This window comes from Oryza sativa, chromosome 4 (genome assembly GCF_034140825.1).
Source record: "Oryza sativa Japonica Group chromosome 4, ASM3414082v1".
NCBI classification, from domain to species: Eukaryota; Viridiplantae; Streptophyta; class Magnoliopsida; order Poales; family Poaceae; genus Oryza; species Oryza sativa.
Window position 1 is genome coordinate 31328235 of NC_089038.1, and position 17661 is coordinate 31345895.

At 44.6% G+C, this 17661-nt stretch overlaps 2 protein-coding genes across 3 annotated transcripts; one reads left to right on the top strand and one right to left on the bottom strand.

Moving 5' to 3' along the window:
• The first annotated feature begins 405 nt into the window (after positions 1-405).
• LOC4336934 (YTH domain-containing protein ECT1) lies at positions 406-4821 on the top strand. 2 transcript variants are annotated; one of them, XM_015780624.3, is made up of 9 exons: positions 406-586; positions 1496-1569; positions 1654-1828; positions 2203-2279; positions 2403-2640; positions 2775-2839; positions 2989-3447; positions 3614-3826; positions 3974-4821. In XM_015780624.3, exons 1-9 carry the CDS (start codon positions 553-555, stop codon positions 4361-4363), a joined length of 1725 nt encoding a protein of 574 aa, XP_015636110.1. In that variant the 5' UTR covers positions 406-552; the 3' UTR covers positions 4364-4821. The 2 variants fall into 2 exon arrangements, with proteins under 2 accessions (XP_015636110.1, XP_015636111.1); XM_015780625.3 differs by having other exon boundaries at positions 1496-1551.
• A 188-nt stretch (positions 4822-5009) lies between these two features.
• Positions 5010-8838, bottom strand: LOC4336935 (serine/threonine-protein kinase STY13). Its single transcript, XM_015780626.3, has 3 exons — positions 8689-8838; positions 7487-8555; positions 5010-5659 (listed from the first exon to the last, which is right to left on the bottom strand). Exons 2-3 carry the CDS (start codon positions 8413-8415, stop codon positions 5320-5322), a joined length of 1269 nt encoding a protein of 422 aa, XP_015636112.1. The 5' UTR covers positions 8416-8555; positions 8689-8838; the 3' UTR covers positions 5010-5319.
• Between the last annotated feature and the right edge of the window lie 8823 nt (positions 8839-17661).

Sequence of the window (17661 nt, forward strand, 5' to 3'; positions counted from 1 at the left end):
ACTAATGGTCTGTTTACTTTGATGGCATTTTCAATCTTACCAAATTTTGATACAGTTATAAAAAAAAGTGGCTATATTTAGTATACTGCCAAATTTTAGTAACTATATAAGAAATCATGTTTTTGGTATAGTTGCCAAATATTTGCTAAATTTTGTTAAGGTTTTTTTCATCAAAGCGAACAACACGATATACTAGTATAGAACTGGATTTGATTTGATCCTTGTTTAAGCTAATGATAAACACGGTGCCCTCGTTCCCAAATCGCAATTGTGTTCGTGCCAATAGCCGTAGTTGAGAGGGACAAGGGAGTTTGGGGTGTGTGTTTAGGTAATACGTGAAACGTGAAGGGGCGTATTGCAAATTTTATGGAGCATATATAGCGGGGGTAAAGTTGCTCACAATTCGCTCGATTTTTTTCCCAATAAATTTGCCCGAGTTTTCCTCTTTTGGTTCCCCAGTTTCAGTTTAAGCTCTTAAACCCTCGCCGGGAGATTTCGCCGCAAGATTCTCATTCTCCGCGCCTATTTGCTTGCCAGTTGTTGATCTTGGAGATGGCGGCAGCTCAGCAGGCGCAAGATTCAGCTGGTTCGTTGCTTTTTTTCCCCTTTTATTTGGGTTGCTTGTTGATTTTGGAGTTCTTTTTTTTTTTTGCTTCACTTTGCATATCTTCTGTGTTGAATTTGAGGAGTTGGGTGGGAGTTTATCTGTGAAGGTCGCGATCTTGGCGGTGTTTGTTCGTGTGGGGATCGTGGTAAATTTGCGAATTTTCATGGTTTTCTGGTCAAAATTAAAATTAGCCCAGGACTGAGATTTTGTACGACGCTGCTGTTCTGATGCTGTAAAATCTCGACCTTCTCTTCTCTCTCTTATTTCTTTTCGTTTTTTCTTTATTTTTTTGTTAGGGTTGATTGGAGAATAGCAATTTTAGATGCCATTTATCCCCAAAATCGATTTTGCTGATAGTGATTTCTTCACTTGTTAGTTAGCATGTGCTCAAGCTTCTACTCTATTTACTTCGTAAGTTGGTAAGGTATCTAGTTGTGGCAAGGTCAGTAACAAAGTTTGAGTAAGTAATGACCTAAATGGTAGTTCATGATGTATTAGGCGACCAAGCGTTCATCACTGAACAAACCAACATGGATAATTTACAGTGTAGTTTATTATGGGAGCTTGTTGCTGATGTCCTGGTCTTACAGAATCAATGCAACTTAAGCAAAAGAAAAAACTAGGAAGTGCCTCCACATATTTTTTTCACTAATAAGAATTTCTACCGTGGTTCTTTGTTTGTTTTAACATGTTAGCAGCATTATTCATCATTTCGTCTGTACGATTGTACATGAAAGTTGGTTACTTAGTTTATGCGCCTATACGCAATAGTTCCCTTTTGTTAACTTCCATTTCTAATTTGCCCGGATGCAACTTAGTTTACTATTTTGTCATAAAAGGCTTAATTTACTGTGCTGAGACTTATACATGGATGTCCCTCTTGAATAGATCACATGGAGCCTCTAGAGTCACGCCTTGTGGTTGAGAAAAGTCCTTCTACAAGTGTGAGTGTGAAAAAGCAGGTTATTACAGTCATAATCCTTGTAGCTTTTTTTTTTCTTCGCAAATGTTTCGGTACTACTAACAGTTGATTGGTGTTATGTCAGATTCTCTCTAGTGAAGATCATAATTTATCTAGTACTGCTTTGCACGGCGCAAGTTCCTTAAAATCAACCAAAAGTGCTCAAGAGAAGGGAAGCTTTTTGGGTAAAGGTGGAGAACAACATTTCATCTACCAGCCCAATGTGTATACCCCTCAGCCACATACAGTCTTTTCTGGAGGTTAGAGCACATTTTTTTTGTTTCTCTGTCTTGATGCTTACACCCACCAACACATTGTCATGCATTGAAGATACTAAAAACTGTAGCATTTGTTTCTAGACTGAAATAGATTTAGATTTTAATTAGCTGCACAGGTTCTATCTGAGGGGGCATTTGCTAATGTGCTGCTCTACGTTGCACATTTACTTCACACATTTTGAGGAAATTGATTGACTAATTTCTGTCTTGGCACTATAGTCAGGAAACTGTAGTCATTTGGTTCCCCATTGTTGATTCTGTAGAACATGTTTGCTCTATTGTTTTGAGATGATAGCACATTACCCTGTTCATGAATTACAACTGCTTGATTTGAATGAAGAATGTTCTTTCGACAGGATACTTGAACCATCTGGGTCAATGGGAAGAATATCCGCATGTTGCCAGTGCAGATGGAACTGATGCTGCATCTCCTGTAAGTACATGGTTATTATACACCTCCCCTCTTTCTTAATGCTTTCACCATCTTGTTCTGCTACCATGATTTTACAAGAAGGGTCAGTTACTAATGTAATCTCCTTGATATGCAAATGTTCAGGTGATGTACAGTTCTTATTCCCCTGTGCCAACCATGGGAGACAGCCAACCATATTACCCTTTGCACTGCCCTCTGTCAAGTCCTTACTATCAGCCACCTGCTTCTCCTAGCATGGGATATTCAAATTCTGCAACTGGGATGTCGCAGTTTGATCCTATGCAAGAGTATTACCTTCCTGATGGACTTCTGTATTCACCAACTCCTGGGTTCCACCAGCATTTCGGTTCCTTCGATGGAAGTAAGATTTCCTTTTTAATCTCTCTATGGCTTCTCATTATGTATACAGGGTTTTGATAACTGTGTGCAATGCTAGAAATATTTTACTATCTTAACCCATGCCATCTTTGTAATGACCGTATGATATTATTGCAGCTCAAATGCAACAAAGTGTTACTGGAATTTTTGGACAAGGGAACATACCATTGGCTTCTGGAATGGTATGTGATACACTGTTTCAATTGTATTTTGATGTATTTGTACTGATTGTATCAGTGATTGTGCTCAATAGTTGGTTCTGTGAGGACATTTGTCGATGATTGTTTCTGCTGTGCTTATTTTCAGGTACTGATAACTTGTGTTTTTGCAGCATCAGGGGTCCATGTACAGCTCTGGGTCATACAAGGCACGGCAGCAAGTCGGTAATTTTGGAGGTAGCACGCCAAATTGGAGTGCTGCCAGTCGCAGATTTAGCCCCTTTGACAGGGGCTTCAAGCATGATAAGGGCTCTCTTGAGTTTATGAATGAGCAAAACCGTGGTCCACGGGCCACCAAACCCAAGAAAGAAGTGAATAACTCCTCAACTGAGGACAAAAATAGGAAAAGTGCATTAATAAATGATTCTAACTTGTACAACCAACATGATTTTGTTATTGAGTATGAGGATGCCAAATTTTTTGTAATAAAATCCTATACCGAAGATCATGTACACAAGAGCATAAAGTATGGTGTCTGGGCCAGCACTGCTAGTGGTAACAGAAAGTTGGATGCTGCTTATCGTGAAGCAAAAGAGAAAGAAGCCACTTGTCCTATTTTCTTGTTTTTCTCGGTATGATCATTTCTGTCATTGCTTGTTCTTCTCTTTTCTATTTTCATGGCAGGAAAAAAGATAAACAATAGGAAATGAAAATTTGTCCTTTGACTTACCATTTGATTTTGATTTTGAGGCAGTTTTTCATGCATGAAATGAATTTGAAATTTGACTTTCCCTATAGGTTAATGGCAGCGGCCAGTTCTGTGGTGTGGCTGAGATGATTGGACCTGTGGACTTCGACAAGAGTGTTGATTACTGGCAGCAAGACAAGTGGAGCGGCCAGTTTCCTGTCAAATGGCACATTATCAAGGATGTCCCGAACAGCCTTCTTCGGCACATCATTCTCGAGAACAATGAAAACAAGCCTGTGACCAACAGCAGGGACACACAGGAGGTAAAAAGACCAATACCCATGCTGGCCTTTTTGTAGTTAAAACTAACTTCAGAATGCAAATTTAAGCTTTGCTCTGTCTTGGTGGTTGTCTATTGACTGGTCTTATCTCTAGCACCAAGTAACTAAACTAACATTGTCAACTCACAGGTGAGACTGGACCACGGGCTCCAGATGCTAACAATCTTCAAGAACCATGAGGTCGAGACAACTATCCTCGAGGATTTCGACTTCTACGAGCAGCGGGAGAAAGCCATGCTGGATATCAGACAGCGACAGAAGCAGCAGCATACTGATTCCGAGGTCCAGAAGCCGATGGTGGAGGCCAAGGAACCAGTGGATCTTATGAACCAAATCTCAGCCACCTTTGCCCGGGCCGTGCAGCTTGGAGAAACCAAGGGCAGCAGGGAGGACAAACCAAAGGTTGAAGATGCTTCTGCTGCTGCTGTTGCTGTTCCTGAGAACGAGCCTGTTGCTCTTGCTGAGACTGAAGGATTGTTAGCAGATTCAGAGCCAAGCCCTTTGAAGGAAAGTGGTTGATCTTACCCCTTTCATGTCTGATTGCGAGAAGCAGCTGGGCCTTGTGATGTTCACATGGAAGCAAGAAGATCAAAGGAGGTTGATATGTGAAAAAAAAAATGCTGCTTCTTTTGTACTTCACCATAGGCTGCATTATAGGCTGGAGGAGAAGGATTTGGTTCACCTCCAGTTAGGTTATGATGTTAGTCTTATGTTTCCTTCCCAATTTCTTCTTTCTGTTCTGTCATCTGTTCCACAAGCGCCACCAAGAATGGTGCTCAGTGGTTTAGCCATAAGGAAAGCTGCATATATAGGCCAGAGCTCTGTACAGTTTGCAGTTAAATTATGTTGTTCTCAATCTTTTCCTGTGATATCATACAATTCTGTAGCAAAGTTCTCCTGTTGAGATGACAGTTTTACACTCTTGGTAATTTCAGCTCCATCAGTATCAATCAACAGAGACAAGGATAATATGGAAATGAGCTAATCTCACAGAACATTTTACACTTGTGTATTCATCAATGGCAGGCACTACAAACTCAGCCAGTAACTAGGAGCTGAATCTAGGAAACGGGTAAGGAAGATTAACCGAAAGCTTGGCATTAGCAGAACTCTGCCACGGGAACATTTCAAATTGTACATACTATATACTCTGAACGCAGCAAAGTTTGTGCATGTTCCAGCAGGGGGATTATATAACACAGGCATAAAGCAGCAGGAACATGCGTCAGTTACAACAAAAGGAAATCTGCATGATGTTTCGACAAAAGGATAGAGCCTAACACACCAAAGCAGTCTGAAAACACCACTCTAAGAGAGAAATATTTTGAATATAGAACTGCCTTACACCTGAGTATATAACTCAGTCGTACACTCAAGTTGGATTTCTACTTCAGCGGCGCAGAGTCTAACATGTGATAAATACACTCGATTATGCTTCCTTCCATCAAGGTCTTCGCAACTCTCTGTTGTCTCATTCAATCAGTTGTCATCGGTTGGGAGATGCAGCACCGAAATCGGGCCTTGCGGACTGTGCTCAGGATCACCACCTCAGCATGCTCCAGCATCCTAACTACTTCGGTGAATGGAGGGCGAACATCAGGGTTTGGATCCCAGCACCTTGTCATGATCTCACTGAGAACAGGCAAGCAGTCCTGTGGTATGGCTGGACGGACACCCTTGTTCACCACAGCAAATGCAGCTTGTACTGCTGTCATGTTAGCGAAAGGGAGCATGCCAGTAATGAGCTCCCATAGAACAATGCCAAAGCTATAGACATCTACTTTCTGGTCATATGGCCTGTGCTGAATCATTTCTCTGCAGGATCAAAATAGGCGAGTCAGACATCAGGAACCAAGTTAATAAGATGAATGTATTGAACGAATTACAATTTGAAACAGTAAATAGAAAACAACTCATTGCTCAGTATCCTATTGAAAAATATTACGATGTACTACCATGAAGTAAAACACAACAAGGTCAGTATTGGCAAGTTTTAGCTTTCATGCTGTTTTCTTCTTTTCCAGACTGCTAGGAAACACAGTGTTAGCAATATTAAGGCATGAGGAATAATGACTAAACTGACTGGATTTCTTATAGAGATAACCATCCACTTGCTTTATAAACCATCAATGTACATGCATGTGCCACTAGACTTGAGAAAGAATCTAGTTAGTACTCACTGATGGAAACTCAAAAGTGTGGCCAAGGATTTAGAGTTCAGGACAACTAACAGGAGATTATTCAAACAAATTGTGACCTTGTATGATAAACCAATCAAACCATGTACCCAACCTCAGATTTAACTTAAGTACTACTACAGTCTACTAGCATCCCGAGATGGTAGCCATGATGATCACATTGAACATTAAATATTCTTGACTCCAGAAAGAATCTGATTGACATTTCACCTACAAAGTTACACAAACCTAAATGAGTAACAACTGGTGACAGGATTAGATTCTAATGACCCAATAACAGGTAATAAGTATTTTAAGGGCTGAAATGAAGCCTTCTAGTGATGCAGAAGAAAAGGAACGAGGCAAAGACATATGCACACATTTGTTATAGTTTGTAACAGAGATTCTGTTAAGGTAATTCAGATCTATCAGCAATCATATGGTAAACAGATTGCGCTGGTAAGGACTAAGGAATGCACTGAAGACAAGCAATTGATGTGCACTACCCTACCATATTGCAAGACCTATATCTGATTTATGGTAAGTACCTGCATATATGATATTTCAACCTGGAATCCTTAATGCTCAAGGCCCAACGTGGTTTTAAGCAAGGCCTAACAAGAACTTGCTACATGACCAAACAGAACCTTAAGGAGGGTCCCACATGGTAAAAAAAAATCCCAACTAGACTCCCCATCCACCTCTCCCTTATATTGAGAGTCAGTCATCGGGCAGGCAGCGAAGGCCTGCTAAAGTGGTGCAATCTGAAGTCAGGCATGTAGATCCAGGAGGCAGTAACCACCAGGCAACAGGGACAGCATCCCCAAGAGGAAAAGACCAAGGGAGGGCAGCAAGAACCTGGGAAGTTACTCGAGCGCTAGCATCCAATGGACCCAGGACCAAGGGGCACTGTCCCCATCGAGCAGATTTAGTGTTGGCAACCATCGGACGGCGGACGCGCGGAGCTGTGGATATAGGGTGGTCATCAGATGAGCATGATCAGTCCAAAAGCTCCATTGCTGCCCGCCGTCAGTGCAACGGCTCCAGAGCTCTGAACTTTGTCACAATTTACAAAGCCAGGTTCTAAATGCTTATGAAACACTCTTATTGTCCACAATGTGGGTGCCCTAGCTGGAATATATCCTCTAGTTTTCCATTTATGCATACGGTAAGCTGTCATCTCTTCTTAATCAAAGCTTCCCTTAACTGTCCGAACAACAAAGCATTAATTTCATTCCATCTATGGCTATGCAGTCTAAAGATCCTCAATTAATAGAACAAGGAAAAATTGTTATAGTACGCCTTTAACTAACATACTATATCCTACTTGGTAAATAGCATTAATGTAGTTGTTTTATTCAGTAACCAAACAAAATTCTCTTAACTAAAATAAAGTGTTGCACGCGGCTAGAACTAACAGATAATATGGTAAATAGTATTAATGTAGTTGTTTTATTCAACTTACGGGGCCATCCAACGATAGGTTCCTGTTTCAGGTGTCATCCCCTCGGTTTTGACTTCAATCCTGGCAACTCCAAAGTCTGCTATCTTAATCGATTTATCGCCAGAAATCAAGAGATTATCTGACTTGAGGTCCCTATGAATGAACCCAAGAGCATGGACGTAGGCCATGCCCCTTGCAACATCCAAGGCTTGCTTCACAGCAAGCTTTAATGGAACTGACCTGTTCTGCCTCTTCATCAGAAACTGCCTAACTGAGCCACCCTTTGCATACTCTGTCACAATGCACCAAACCATCGGCTTCCTGCATGCCCCAATAAATTTAACTATGTTGGGATGCCTCAAAGTTGCAAGCATCATAACTTCTTGCACAAACTGTTGTTCCATTAGCCCGGCTCTCTCCGGATCCGCCTCTGGCCTCTCCAAAAGCTTGATGGCAACATCCTCCCCATTGTAGGTGCCCTTGTATAGCTTCCCAAATGCACCCTGTGCAAAGGGCATCCCCATGTGGAGCTTACCCAAATCGATCGTCCACTCCTCGTAATCCTTGAGCGTCTCAGTCGGGTACCTCGGGTCCATCAGTGCCCGTGCAAGCGCATCCTCACTCAACGCATGCGACACCCGCCCGGGGCGGAAAATGCTGTGCCCAACCGAGTAATTGGCTGCGACATGCCCCCTGAGGCCCGGGTGGTTGAGCATCCTGGTGTGGGAATCACTAGACCCGACGCTGCTGTTATCCACCGACATTGCCACGGAGCCACCGCCATGCGTGCTGGTCTGCAGGCTATTGAGGCTATCGATCGACATGTTGGAGCTCTCCCCGAGCTTCCGGTAGTACGCCATGTCGCAGAAATTCCCACCAATGTCGTCATGGCCGCCGGCGCCGCCGACGACGCCGCCCATCATGCCGGCGAACTTGGGGCCTTCCACCATCCTCCTCCTCCTCCTCCTCCCAACAATCAGCGCCTTCTCAACTCCTCCTATCTCCTCACCTCACCTCACCTCCCTTCCCTACTCCCCAAGGGCGGATCTATCGTCGCGCATAGAGGGTTCAGCTGAACCCCCAAATTTCTCTGCAAACAAACCGCCATTAGTACCAAGCTTAAGGCCGAAACAAAAGCTTCCACATCTACAAGAGAAGCTAAGGTCAAGTGCAAAGAGAAATGGCGCGGGTGGAGAGAAATGAGGAAGAGGACGTGAGCTCACCGGCGGGATGCAGCAGGACGCCGGCCGCCGCTACTGCTCGCCGGGGTGGAGATCGGCGGTGCTCGGCGCAGGCGGCGGGCGGGCGAGCTCGCGAGGAGGAGACGGGGAGACGAGGCGAAGGGGAGATCGACTAGGGTAGGGAGGAGCAACGAGGAGACGAGTCAGAGGCAGCTGCCGGTATTGGCTTTTTCTATAGCCAGGTGACTGAGCTTAGCAGTGGTGGTTAAGGAAGCTAATCAACTTTCCTACTAATGAAAATGGTATTAATTAAGCTAATCTAATCACTTGCTGATGGAGTTATGCAAATGTGTGTTTGCCCTATCTGCAGTCGAGGATACATGATCATACGGCCTGTTTAGATAGTTTAAAATTATGATAAGCAGCTGATTGGTAGCGAAATACTGTGTTTTCCACCTTTTTTTTCTATATAATTTTTTAGATTCTACCATTACATTTTATCAGAATATAGACAAAAACTAAATCATTTAGAGAGTTTTTAATTTTAGGAGAAGCTGCAGCAGTTAATTTTTTTTTCAAACCGCACCTATCCATCTCGGTCTTTCACTATCCCATCTTTCTCTCTCTTATTTTATTTTATTTTTTTTTTGGCTCTTGTGAATTTGTCTATGACCTGACCGTATCACAAAGCAAAAGGCCCATGTGACACAATGGGGAGAGTCGGTGATTACTAGCGGAGGGGAAACCGGTAGTAACGCGCACATACACCGCGACACAGACTGCACAGGCCCGTGATGATGATTTGGTAGGTGATCACCTCGAAATGATTGGGGATTTTTTTTTCTTTGCGAGGACGACGACGACTCCCCGGCCCGTTGATGCGTGCCAACCCCGCGGCAGCTGTGCGCCCGCGCACCGGTGCACCAGGGCGTGCGTGCGCCCCGTTCTTTGCGCGTTACGACGTTGCGCTCCCGCATCCCGCTCCACGCGGATGCACGTACACGGGACACGGCTCGTGGTTGTGGACGGGGCGCGATCAGAGTGCGATTCAGCGGAAGCGTGTGATGGAGGGAGGCATCAGCATCAGGCATGGGACGATGGGAGATCACATCGACCGCGTTCGTGGTGCTTTACACTACACGTGCGTGCTTGGTTTAGCATTGAGCTAAGGGCCGGTTTAGATCCTCTAAAATGATTAAAATTTTACCGTTTTAGAACATTTTTTAGCAAAATAAATGTAAAAAGTAGGCAAGTTGGCATTTGTCATTTGATAGTAATCTGAAGAAAAAAAAATCAGGCCCCGTGCATAAGAGAGGCGGCAGCAATTAATGGCAAAACTTTACCATGCATCTAAATACTAACTTATAAAATTGCAATGCTAAATCTTTTTCCATCAAAACTTATACCAAAAAATTTACCGCAGCAAGTTGATCTAAGCAGACAATAAGCCAGTTTTTCTGTGTATGATGTGTCTGGTAGGAGGTGGCACAAGCGCACAACACAAACGGGCAAAGGGTGAAAGGGTTTCACCTACAAAATGCTTTTGATTGCTTCGTTTTTTTTCACTGTTTATCAGCGTACAGTAACAACAAAGGTTGAACTGTATATTTCCAGTTTTTTTAAAGAAAAAACCTGTATATTTCCCTTTCCTTATTCTATGGGCCGACAAATCCCTCATATACGGCCCATCACTATAAGCCCAGATTTATGCTACAAGGCCCATAGCGTCACCTCGCCACGAAACGGAATAAGATCACTTTGACTTCCTCAACTGACCACCGAATCTAAATCGTATCCCTCAACTGCAATACCAAAAATCTTGACCCCCCCCCGAACTTGCAAAACCGGTGCAATTTGACTCTCTTAGTGGTTTTGGATGGCGGTTTCACTGACGTGGCGCACACGTGGCAGTGTTGACCTGTTCTTTGTTCCACGTAGCATTGACGTGGCGCTTATGTGGCATTAAAATAAAAAAAATATATGCGGGGCCCATTTATCATTCACACAAAAAAAATTGTGGGACCCACTGACATGTGGGTCCCACATGTCATCTTCTCTCTCACTACCCTTCTTCCTCCTCTCTCCCTTATTTCTCTCTCTCTCCCCTTGACATGAGCCGGCGGCAGGCGGGGGCTCGGTGGTGGCATCGGCGAGCGGGTGCCGGAGTGGTGGCTGCGGTGGGCGGTGGACCTCGAGCGACAAGCCCGGGAGCAGCTCCTCCTTGAAATGGGGGTGGACCTCGGGCGACGTGCGACGGAATGCGTCGGGGGAGATGGGAGCACGCTCCCAACCGCCGCTCCTCGTCCCCACTCTGTGTTGTGGGTAGTGAGGAGGGCGGCGGCCGCGGCGTCGACAACGAGGTGGGTGGTGGCCGCGGTGGAAAGGGAGCAATAGCTCGCGCGCCCCAACGCACGGCGGCGGACTGGCCTTGAGCGCTCCAGTGTCGACCTGGCCATGATGCGGAGCGGCGATTGGAGCTCCTCCTCCTCCTCCAACACGGGCCCCCTTGTCACACCCTGAAAATTCAAAATATTTAAATTGTTGTTTAATTGGAATTTTTAGAAATAATTTTAAAAGTCTTGAAAAGAAAATCTAATTTTAATTAATAAATTCCAATATAAAATGGGGCCAGATAAAATTTCATTAAATACTTTGCTTAATTCTATAATTCCTAGATTTTTCTGGGATTTATTTGAGCTAAGGAAGTATTTTTAATAAATGGAATTGCATTTAAGGAATAATTTAAATTGAAAAAGGTTTTAAAAAGTCTCTTTTGGCTTTGGGCCGAAAGTCGGCCCAAAACCGCTCTCTCTCTCCTCGGCCCAGTTCGGCCCAGTCCGCAGCCGTCGCGTGCGCGCGTTCGGACGCTGACAGGTGGGTCCCACCTGTCGGACCCATCGTCTACCTTCGGCCGCCGCCGCCCGAAACCCTAGCGCGCCGCCGCCGCCGTTCCTTTCCAAATCCGGCCGTTCCTTTCCTTCTCCGGCCGAATTGTTTGAGGGGAAACAATCTCCGGGATCTTCTCTACCTTTTCTCCTTTGGAATCTTTGGCTAAATCGTTTTGGAAGTTCGTGGAATCGAGTTCGTTTCGGATCGGTTTCCCTCTCTCCAAGCCGAGCTTTCCTTCGCCGTTGCCGCCGCCTTGGGCCTTCGCCGCCGCCTCTGAGCCCCTTTAAAAGGACCCCCGGTGTCTCCTCTACCCGTTGCCACCTTCGCCTTCGCCTCTCGTCGTCGGAAAAGCCCTAGCGCCGTGTGCCCTAGCTTTGCCGTCGCCGCCGCCGCTCCAGCCGTGCGCCGCCGTCGTTTTAGCCGTCGCCGTCGCTCGGGAAGACCACCGTCGTGCTCGCCAAGTCGTCGCCGTCCTCGTCCGCCCCTTCGCCGTCGCCGGAGATCGTCGGAGCTTCGTCGCCATCGTCAAGCCGAAGAGCTTCGCCGCTTCCTCCTCGTCGCCGTCGCCGTCCGTTGACCTTCCGCCGTCGTTTTGGTCGCCGGTGAGTTCGCCGTGCCGCCCGCTTCGTCTTGGTGCCCTCCGTTTGCGTCCTCACGCCGCCGTTCGCCGGCGAGCGTGCGCCGTTCGAGCCGTCTCCTCCGCCGAGCCGCCGCCGCTGTCGGTGACGTCACCGCTGACGTCATCGGGGTCGTCCGCCGTGAGCCGCCGTGGACCCGATCGATCTCGGCCGTCCGTTTTGGATTGGTTCGATCTCGGCCGTCCGTTCGTGTGAACCGCCGCCCGTGCGCCCGGTCCACCAAACCCTAGCCCGCTGACGCAATAAACCCTCTTTTCCTTTTCAAAAATAATTCATTATTGCGTCATAATTCAATTTTAACCGATATAAGTGTTTTAATCCGATTTAATCTTTAAAAATTCATAACTAATTCATCTTAGCTCCGATTTAGTTGGTTCAAGTCTCTAAATTTTTCTAAAATTGAGATCTACACATTAAAAATATCCACATGTACTGTTCATGCTTGTTTATGTGCTGTTTTGGTGATTTTGCTCTTTTCTGCTTAGATTCCGTCGTTTCCGGAGAGTCCGTTTTCGCAGAAGAAGAGTTTGAAGAGTTCCAAGGCCAGCAAGGCAAGTCACACAGATCCCAAACAACCCTTTGAGCATGTTGATCCTATTTAAAGCTACTGTTTCTATTCAACTATTGCATCTATTTTCGAATGTCATTGGGTGGAATTGACCTATTCTTTGTTATGGCCCTTTTGTACTTGATTACCTTATTCCTTGATACCTTGGGTTATTACAATTTGACTAGTTGAGCTTTATTTATATTGGTTCAACTAGATATTAGATATAATTGCTTAGCCCTGCTTAGAAACATTAGCACACATTCGGGATAACTAATGACTCACTAATATTTCATGATGGTTTCATGATAGTTCACGATGGTCAATCGTGATTAGTTAATTAATTAATGTGCCAACTAAAACCTGGTAATGGTGGGTTGTGAGCACATGGTTTTGTTGGTCGTGCTCATGACAATTAAGGACCGGTTCACGAGTTTCAGTTGTGAAACATTAACCGTGCCAACCACAAGCCAGCATGGGCAACGGCTTTATCTTTTGTATAGCATGGTTCATTGCGGGGCACCAGACTGAGAAGTGGCGGAGATAAGCCCACGGGGGTCGCTGGGGAGTCCATGCCTTGTTTATAAGGGGGTGATTATGATCTAGGAAGGTGCGCTGCAGTGGATTGTGTTATGCGAGGGGTATTGTCACAACTCCTTTCCGAGATACTGTGGTGGTATTGAGGCACATGGTGACATGATGTGGGGTTGTGTCTTGTGGGTACAGTGGTACACCTCTGATCAGAGTAAAACTATTCGAATAGCCGTGCCCGCGGTTATGGGCGGGTCTAACAATGTCTTTCGTGATTAGTTTCACACTTCTCACCATAGTAAATGATGCTTAAATTGGTAATAATTTGATTAGCTCCTGGTTTGGAATGGAATATTCCTGGTGTGGAGATAGAACTGTGCAGCCGGGGTGGTTGTTCAGAATGGTTGGGCCTATACAACAGGGTATGTTGTATAGCGTTGGATTAATATTGTTTAATTACTTAACTGTTTTATCGAATTCTCAAATGTTTGCTAAATGCTGCTTTTGCAAATGCAACCCTACTATGCCATCCTTTGTTATCCTGTGCACTTGCATATTTGCTACGTGGCTCGCTGAGTATGTCATATACTCACCTTGCAATCATTCATCAGAGGAAGAGTTCTACAATGAGGCTGATGGAGTGGAGGATTAGGTGTAGCCTTGGTCAAGCTGCCTGTGGAGTGGAGCCGTCTGCGCCGTTTATTTATTTTCCGCTGCTTAGATCTTTATTGATTGAGAGGAACTATCTACCTCTGTAATGACATTTTATTCGCTTATTAATTAGAGTAATAATTGTACTCTATTATCAATTTGTTATTGTGTGCCTCGGCTGATTCCTGGACGAGGGTTCACACACATGTAAGCGTTTGGAATTTTGGATAGAAATTCCGGGCATGACAAGTTGGTATCAGAGCCCCTTTGACCCTAGGTTATGCCAAATGGTTATCCATAGAAGCCCTCTAAAAATATTGGAAAAGTAGAACTGTTCTCCTCCCTTTCTCTTTTAATTAAACCAAACTAATGGCACATGCACTTCATAATCTCTTTTAATGGTTCTCATTAAAAATTTATTCCAGTGTTATTAGTACTGTACATCTATTACTGTACTAATGGCTCATTTACCAGCAAAAGTTTTACAATACTGTTTTATTTAATCTTGCTGCAATAAAATAAATTTAGCATGTTGATTTTATAATTTTCTTTCATTTCTTTTGAAACCAGTTATTCAAAATTACAAAATTTGTGACCTCGTTTCCAACTGTTTTAACTTATCTCGCAAAGCTTGGTTTACTTTATTTACTTACCTTTTTACTCTGATTTTCTAACTTTATTCAAATTAATCAAAAAACTTGTGCTATTAATTGGATAAAGGTCTTAACTCCCTCCTTTCACTTGTCTTTAGATGCCGCGTTACAAGCCTGAGTACCTGTTTGGTGTTGAGGGTTTTGTCCAGGAGTTGCGTTCGATGTCCTTTGTCATTGGATTTGGGACTGCCCCTTTTTATGCCCAGATTCCTCATGATCGTCATGAAGAGAAGTGCCGAGTCAAAGTCACCTTGAACAGTAATAGTGAAGATATCCCCTTAGTGATGTTTGAAGCTGGAGGAAGAAACTACATCCATGCATGTCAGGAGGTGGCAAGGATCGCCATAGGAGAGCTCCGTGATCGCTACAGTGATCAATTGGCCGACACTGAGTATCGCTACCATCCTCGTCAACCCCAGGGAAGTGACCGTGGCAGCTATCTTGAGACTGAAGGAATTGAGAATGATGCTACCACGAAGCATTTGGTTGAGATGTTGTGGGCTATGGATGAAAGTCGTGCGGAGACTGTGTTAGCCGCTCAAGATCGTGAAGACCGGAATCGTGGTAAGATTTGTAAGTTAGAAGACAAGGTGGATCGTTTGGAGAAGGAATTAGCCGCATTGAAGGGAGAAGCACCGCCGCAGAAGGCCAGGATTCGTCTTACCGCAAGGAAGAGAGCTCTATTTGTCCCTCGCTATCAACTGGCGCCAAAGGTTCGTGTGGTGGAGAAAGAAGTTGCCCCAGCTCAAGCGGATCCTCCGGTCATCATCATAAGTAGTGATGAAGAAGAAGAATCCAAGCGCAACAATTCCAAGATTGAGTGGGTAGCAACTCAAGATGATAAAGACGAGCCTTCAATCGACCTCCGATGCTTGGAAGAACTAGAGTGACTTGTTAAGTCGTTGTCTTAGATCGTTGTGTTAGTTTGCTTGCTTAAAGTTTGCTTGTGTGTGGCTCGCATGTGATTTACATCAGTGGTGGGATGTAAGTGCATGCGTTTGTTTGCTTTTGAGTGTTAGGAAGTTGGTGAGTTTAGTGGTGTGAGAGTCTTTAGTTTGTAATAATGAAACTCAGTTAAGATCAATAAAAGTTAAAGTAATTCTCTGTCCTAAGTAGTTTCCCCGGTTTCTCTTCTTGTGCCCTGTCCATGCCAGATGGTGAACACTCGCAGCAACGGGAATGGTCCCAACAACCCCAATAACAACAATGGAGAGAATCCCATTCTGGCCCAAGTTCTTGCTCAACAGACACAGCTTATGAACATGATGATGCAGCAATTTCAGAATCAGGAAAACCAAGGAAATAACCATGCACCTCCCCAGAACAAGTTAGCAGAATTTCTTCGTGTGAGGCCACCTGTTTTCTCTAGTACCACTAATCCTGTTGAAGCTAGTGATTGGCTGCATGCCATAGAGAAGAAGTTGGATTTACTTCAGTGCACTGATCAGGAGAAGGTCTCATTTGCATCACATCAGTTGCATGGCCCTGCCTCTGAATGGTGGGATCACTTCCGCCTTAACAGGACTACTGCTGAACCTATCATTTGGCTTGAATTCACCGCTGCTTTCCGGAAGACGCATATACCATCAGGAGTAGTGTCTCTCAAGAAGAAGGAGTTCAGGTCGCTTACCCAGGGATCTCGCTCTGTTACGGAGTATCTGCACGAGTTCAATCGTCTTGCTCGTTATGCTCCGGAAGATGTGCGCAATGATGAAGAGCGCCAGGAGAAGTTTTTGGGAGGACTTAATGATGAGCTTTCTTACCCACTCATGGTTGGAGATTATCCTGATTTCCAGAAATTAGTGGATAAGGCTATTCGTCAGGAGGACAAGTACAATCGCATGGAGCAGAAGAAACGTCGGATTGCTCAATTCAAGACACAACAGGGAAATAATCAGAAGCCGCATCTTACTTTAGGACCCCAGCCCATGCCACAGGGAGGTTCTTCGTCTGTTGTTCGTCCGCAGCGTCAGTTCTTCAACAACAATGCTGGCAACAACATCCGTAATCAAGGTCCACGTCCTGTTGCAGCTCCAGCACAGCAACAACCTGTCAAGAGGGAGCAAGGCAGCAAGCCCGTGGTGTGTTTCAACTGTGGAGATCCAGGACATTATGCTGACAAGTGTCCGAAGCCCCGACGCGTGAAGGTTGTCCCTGCCCAGAATAACTCTGCTGTACCAGCATCCAAGGCTCGTGTAAATCATGTCGCTGCTGCAGAAGCTCAAGATGCTCCAGATGTGATTTTGGGTACGTTCCTTGTTAACTCAGTTCCTGCAACAGTACTTTTCGATTCTGGTGCTACACATTCATTCTTATCTATGAGTTTTGTGGGAAATCATGGGATGGAAGTAGAAGATCTTAGACGTCCTTTGATGGTTAGTACCCCAAGTAATCAAGCACTCTCTTTGCAACGTAGCCCCTCTGTCAGAATAGAAATTCAAGGAGTACCATTTCTGGCCAATCTTATCTTGTTAGAATCCAAAGACCTTGATGTCATCCTAGGGATGGACTGGTTAGCCAGACATAAAGGTGTGATAGACTGTGCCAACAAAAAAGTAACTCTCACCAGCTATGATGGTCGAGTTGTAACTGTTCATGCATTGTCATCTGAGTCTTTAAGGTCAAGACTGAACCAGATAACTTTGGAAGAGATTTCTATAGTCCGGGAGTATCCTGATGTGTTCCCAGATGATTTACCTGGTATGCCGCCTAAAAGGGATATAGAGTTCAGAATAGATTTGGTACCTGGAACAACTCCGATCCATAAGAGACCTTATCGAATGGCAGCCAATGAGTTGGCAGAAGTTAAGAGGCAAGTAGATGATTTGCTACAGAAAGGATACATCAGACCGAGTTCATCACCATGGGGAGCTCCAGTTATTTTTGTGGAAAAGAAAGACCATACTCAGAGAATGTGTGTGGACTATCGTGCACTAAACGATGTGACTATCAAGAATAAGTATCCACTACCCAGGATTGATGATTTGTTTGATCAGCTTAAAGGTGCCACTGTTTTCTCCAAGATAGATCTTCGATCAGGGTATCATCAGTTGAGAATCAAAGAGGAAGATATACCTAAGACAGCTTTTACCACTAGGTATGGGTT

Bases quoted from the DNA above. Each gene is read 5' to 3' on its own strand.
- LOC4336934 (XM_015780624.3), top strand. From the start codon at position 553: ATGGCGGCAGCTCAGCAGGCGCAAGATTCAGCTG. The intron at 587-1,495 runs GTTCGTTGCTTT...CCTCTTGAATAG, and splicing joins GCAGGCGCAAGATTCAGCTG to ATCACATGGAGCCTCTAGAG. The intron at 1,829-2,202 runs GTTAGAGCACAT...TTCTTTCGACAG, and splicing joins ACATACAGTCTTTTCTGGAG to GATACTTGAACCATCTGGGT.
- LOC4336935 (XM_015780626.3), bottom strand. From the start codon at position 8,415: ATGGTGGAAGGCCCCAAGTTCGCCGGCATGATGGGCGGCGTCGTCGGC. The intron at 5,660-7,486 runs GTAAGTTGAATA...TTGATCCTGCAG, and splicing joins ACCTATCGTTGGATGGCCCC to AGAAATGATTCAGCACAGGC.